This window comes from Lygodium microphyllum, chromosome 16, assembly GCF_053477565.2.
Source record: "Lygodium microphyllum isolate KBCC chromosome 16, Lygodium_microphyllum_v1.1.10, whole genome shotgun sequence".
NCBI classification, from domain to species: domain Eukaryota; kingdom Viridiplantae; phylum Streptophyta; class Polypodiopsida; order Schizaeales; family Lygodiaceae; genus Lygodium; species Lygodium microphyllum.
The window spans coordinates 22,163,920-22,169,578 of NC_141150.1; the positions used below are offsets into that span (position 1 = coordinate 22,163,920).

The window sequence follows — 5,659 nt, forward strand, 5'->3', positions numbered from 1 at the left end:
GATCCATCAAGAAATACCTCATCAAATGGCAAGGCCTACCCCTAGAAGAAGCCTCCTAGCACCCCAATCACCATTGTGGAAGAGTTTTTTCATGTCCAAAAGGCCCAATGGTTTGAATACTAGCTAGATATTTCCCGTTTTGACCCCCCACTGCCTGCAAACAACGCATTGTTTTAGAACAGTTTTGTACCTGCATTAATTACAACCATGAACTTCCTACATGGACTAAAAGTGCTCACCATAAGCTCCATTTCGAAATGCAACACGCTCGATTTAGAATAGTGCATCAAAAGTTATGCCAAATTTACCTGAGCAGGCCTATAGTGGACAACATGCTGTTTGTAATCTTCAACCAATCTTTTCATTGTAATGTGGATCAAAGTCGTACTCTCCACCCCTACTCCTTAGCCACTCTATCAAGTTCCTCCAGTTGTCTTTTGTTTTTTAGGGCAAAAGCTTTCAAGGTCAAGATGGAATGTAACAAGCGGACTAGGGGTTAGATACCCAATCACACTGACCTAGGTATAAAAGGTGTAAGAGACCCAGTTTAGGGCATCTAGACATAATCAAGAATCAACTCTTCACCTTCCTCTTCAGCTTCCATGACTTCTTTCCTCCTCCTCTCTTTCCTATCTTTCTCTCTCCTCTTCTACTGTCTCTCTTCTTCTGCCTCCCTTTCTCTCTCTTTTGCTCATTCTTCTCTCTCCTCTCAGCCTCATACATTACAATATTTGTCTAATTTTGTAATTTCCCTTACATGTATATGAGTAAAAGGGATAATACCCAATTAGTTTCCCACAAGAGTAACATTAGGATAGCCTAGTACATAATTGTATTTAGGTTCCTTCACACCCCAAGAATCATGAGACAAATAGGTGTCTATGTTACTTTTTTTATTACACAAAGTTTTTCCTTGCTTAGGGGTCTTAACATCTCTTCCCACACGTAACCAAATGTTAGGTAAAACCAAAACAATTTTAGGCCAACTATTGGTCTTGTTTCCCTCAACAATAGAGCCATGAAATGGCAAGTGCCTCTATATGGATTGAATGCCTAAAATACACTAATGCCCCCCTAATGGGCCTCTTTATCCTGCTCCTTTATGTTACAATCCATAAGGGCTTCTATTTAGCTACTTTTCACACTTCTTGTTTCTTCTAATTAGCCTGTTTCTATATGAATTTGCAAGACTTTCCCTCTTGCTATAGTGTGCTATAGGGATTTCATAGGACCGTGCCTGGTTTGTGGCAATTTTTCTTGTTTACAGTTTAAGGCTATTTAGTCTGAGTCTTCCTCCTCAACATGCGTGTGGTAGGAAGGACGAAGAGCAATTACAAGGAAAAGGACCAAAGCTATGATCATCATGCCTGCAAGGAGCATGTAAAAATAGTTCAAGTGGCCCTCATTGAGATCAGAAGCAATCCAACCACTTTTGCCATCTGCAGTGGTGAATGCAGTCACACACATGATCATAAAGCCACCCAGATAGCTACCAAGCCCACGGTTAATCACAGGAATTGAGCTGGTCAGGCTCCGCATATTCGGTGGTGCTGTACTGTAGAAAAAATCAGCCTCACCAACAGTGCCAGAGACAATGGTTACCCCCAAGAGGGCATACTGGGGTGTCAGCCAAAGGACAGAGAGGTTGCTGCCAGCTTGTGCAGCTGCAAGACGTGCTGTTTCCACCACCACTGCCACCACAATGCACAGGGTAGCTGCCACAAAGCATACACCCATCTGAGTAAACGCTATGTTTAATGAAGAAGTTTTCCTGTTACCTGGAGTGTACCATCTCAAACAAATGTCTGAAATCACTGTAAATGCTATTGCTGCAAACATGTACACCAATGACATGGAGGCTGGTGCCAATTCAAAGCCACCAACCATCAAATCCATGCAATCAGCTTGCTCCAAGAACAAGCTCACCAACTGTGTTATTGCTGTAACTTTGCAAAGTATAACAAGCCATACTGGTACAATGCATAATATGCTTCTAACTTCCTCTACTTGCTTCATTGTGCATAGCATCCACGGGCTTGCATTACCTTGGGCATCTAGGTCTTTCTCAGTGGCAATTGCAGCCTTGTCAAGAAACCTGATAGGAATCTATATCAGTAGCATACAGAATTATGCTGGTATATGCAGTTACAAAGCTACAAAATGTCATAAACCAAAGTGGATGTTTGTAAAATTGTCTACCTGAGGTGCTTTCCACAGCTATACCTGCTTCCTTTACTGCCATACATTGAATCAGGATCTACTGGTCCTTCCACATTGAATTTCCTAATGGAAGCCACAAAGACTTGTAAAATTCTCTTGAATGGATTTTCCTTCTTCTTTTGATTGCTTGATCTCTTCTTCTTGCACATTCCGAGAAGGAAGAGTAGTCCAATACCTGCTGCTCCAGTACAGACCCAATAAGAGAGAGCCCAATATCCAGCATTTTCCAAATAAACCAACACTGTACATGCGAACAAATCACCAAAGCATCCAAACATCAGGACTCGATTGTAGAAGCTGCTCCTCTTCTGAGCTGCAGGAAATTGATCTCCTCCTAGAGCCAAGAAACTTGGACTGAACCATCCAAAGCCCAAGCCAGTAAAATAGATGGAAAATGTAAAGAAGGCTGTGGCCTTGAGCTGCAGCTGTGTGAGAGTGCTAAGAAAGCTGCCTCCCTGTTACGTGCAAAAAAGAAATATGTATCCTCATGGCCATCCTGCCATTCTACTGTCCTAATGAATACAAAATTGCACACTACCAGCTTACTGAATGTAACCTCAGTCCCTTAAAGATGAACTGGAACTATCATATGTGAATGACATTGTTGCAGGTATATGCTGCAGTCTATGATATGCAATGATGTCTATGAAGTCATGATGAGTAGTTATATGTAGAAAATGGACAAGCAGCCTCTTGACAGCACCAACACATGTTGAAAGTATGATTGAAATAAGTCAGGCCCAGTTAATATACCAAGCCAGGGATATTCTAACAAAGATTATTTCATGCATACACTTCCAATACTGTACTCATCATTCGGAAAGTGTAGGAGAAGGCTTTAACTTCAGGTGAGCTCACCAACAAAACCATGACCAGAGTAAGGACACAAGTCCAGAAGCGCCCCAAGTACCCATCGCTTAGGTAAGCTGCAAGAAATGATGTACAAGAGCTGGTGCCAAAAACTGCAGAAAAAGTCGCAGCTGCTGTTGCATTGTCCTCTTGCCTGACTCTCTTTAGATACAGCACAAAACTAGTAAATATCCCAGTATAGGCCAACTCGTGGCAGCAGTAGGCTCCTGAAAAAAAATGTCAGCCAGCCTATTCACTTTCCTTTTGATATGCCATCTGAGCTTGATTGATGTATTTCAGTTTTCCTAAGCACACAATCTGCAATCCCAATAATATTACCTCTATCCATTTACTACTCATCATGCAAGTGAGCATGAGCATTCCATAATAATGTTAGTAATATGCTTACCTAGAAGGCAGACAGATGTTCTCCAATCAGAGTCTTGTCCCTGAGCTTGATCCCCTGAGATGAGTACAGCTTCCTCATCCCTGCCTCTCTTCTCCAATAAGGGGGCAATAGTAGACACTTCATCTTCCTGGTACACAAGCAACCACAGCTCAATCAAAACATGCTAATTCACAAGAAGGTCTAGACAAATTCCCACATTCATGAACCCCTCTAAGGGAGGGACCATATATCTAAGCTAGCCATGGTTGGAGCAGGGTATTGCTGGCTCCCACCTGGGGCCAGGAGCCCCCTGGCCCCAACTGCGCCCAGCTATGTATGCGGTGTCTCCCAAGCAAAAGCTCATGATCTTGAACACTATAGGGAAAACGCTCATGACCTTGAACACTGTAGGGAAAATGAAGGGAAAAGAGCCCCTTCTTCCAGATGGGAAAATGTCTGACAGAAACTTCTTGTGATTCAGGACCTCTTCAGGACACACATTCAATCCTAAGCTTCTTCCCAATTCCTAACTGGTTTATGACATTGAACTACATTTTTTGTGCAAGTTTCTGTGAACACAACATCAATCAAAACAAAAACTGAAATGCCGGTGTGATCCTTTGTCAAGGCTGATGATTTGCACAAGTAGTCCTATAATTTGCACAACTCAGCGACCTAAATCCTGAAATGGGAACCTGATCAAAGGCTGCCATTGAAGACAAGGTTAATGAAGAGCCTAACCATGTCAGAGTCTGGCTATGGGGTCTGGAAGATCATATGCAAATCTGCTTTTTCGGCAAAAACAACCCGAAATTTGGATCTGTTATGGTCACAACTTCTTCAATTTTCTAAGTCCATCTGTTAACATTTTTGAGCAGGTTTCTGTGGACAGAAGGTCAGACTCATAATTCGCACAATCACAAATTTGGTAAACTGAATCCTGAAAGAAGAGGCGAATCAAACGACCGCCATGGAAGACAAGCTGAAGGGCCTAATTAACCATGGAAGTCGGCCTGGGAAGATTAAATGAACTCTCGTTTACTGCAAAAGGACCTGAATGTTGGACTGATTAGGAGATGATGATTCGAGGAGGACCCGGATGTCGGATTACAATGATAGGGGTTGATGATTCGCCGGCAGCAGAGCATATTTCCCTCTTTTCGTGTGTGCTTGTCACTGGTCAGGTGGCATAGAAGAAGCACCAAAATGTAAGCTGATAGGGTTTGAACCTCCGTCAATCAGGCGATTTGATCGTGCTACTCTTTCTGATTCCAAACATTTTCTTCGATGCGACATTTTTATGAAGGTGCCATTTGCCTTGTTAAAGTTAGCATTTCTCCTAAGGTGCCATTTGTCTTGTTGAGTTAGCATTTCTGCTTAGGGCATATGCTTTTACAATGGTAGAATTGCATACCCATAGTGATATGCCGTGGACATGATGTCTTCAGATCGACCGCTCTAGAAGCAGAACGTCTAGTCATAGTAAATCAATAGATAGAGCTTTAGCAGCAGGCAGAAGTGTGGTTCGAGGCCAAACACAAGATCTCCCCATGGTTATCAAGGACCGAAGCTACCACATTTGAAATATGATTGCCATGGTAAGCATTTTAGGCCCACAGTAGGCCATGTGTGAGACCTATGAAAGTTTATTATCCTTTTATGATGGTACAGTAATACTGTGAATTTCCATTCCCTTTCTTTTTTGGCATGAACAGATGTGTAAGGTGCCTCAAGGAATGCAAAACGCATGGGTAACCCGCACATGATCCACTATTCCACGGCCCTATTGGCAACATTCCAAAATTGCATACATATTCCAATAGAGGGAAAACTACATACATATCTATGTGGAGAGGGCTCAATGTGAATCAAATTCCACTTTTATACGTAGAGACATAGAAGGTAAGTATGGGAGGAACAAAACAAGGAAATATCAATGTAGGCATATCATTATTTATATTAAGAGACATACATACGAAGAAAGTAAGAACTCTAGGCAAATTAGAGGAAACATGGTTAGTAATGTGAAGCATCATTTTTATCTAGTGGAGACAATTAGATGTATCAAAGTCTGATTGGGGGTCTTCGTTCAAATGAGGATCATCTATGCTTTTACCATAGTGAGGTACTATTATGAATCATTATTCACACATTATTTCTAGTTTTTTGGAGTTGGAAAAAGTTGATGTTTTCTTATTTTTG

The 5,659-nt window shown here is 41.8% G+C and overlaps 1 protein-coding gene across 1 annotated transcript; it reads right to left on the reverse strand.

The window, feature by feature from the left end:
- Nucleotides 1-1,013: 1,013 nt before the first annotated feature.
- On the reverse strand, nt 1,014-4,526 carry LOC148022613 (protein NRT1/ PTR FAMILY 7.3-like). The gene is made up of 5 exons (XM_087695566.1): nt 4,511-4,526; nt 3,479-3,605; nt 3,079-3,296; nt 2,200-2,675; nt 1,014-2,095 (listed from the first exon to the last, which is right to left on the reverse strand). Exons 3-5 carry the CDS (start codon nt 3,088-3,090, stop codon nt 1,279-1,281), a joined length of 1,305 nt encoding a protein of 434 aa, XP_087551692.1. The 5' UTR covers nt 3,091-3,296; nt 3,479-3,605; nt 4,511-4,526; the 3' UTR covers nt 1,014-1,278.
- Between the last annotated feature and the right edge of the window lie 1,133 nt (nt 4,527-5,659).

Excerpts from the sequence above, each read along its gene's own strand:
- LOC148022613 (XM_087695566.1), bottom strand. Across the intron at positions 2,096-2,199 it reads AGCTGTGGAAAGCACCTCAG|GTTTCTTGACAAGGCTGCAA; the intron begins GTAGACAATTTT and ends GATTCCTATCAG.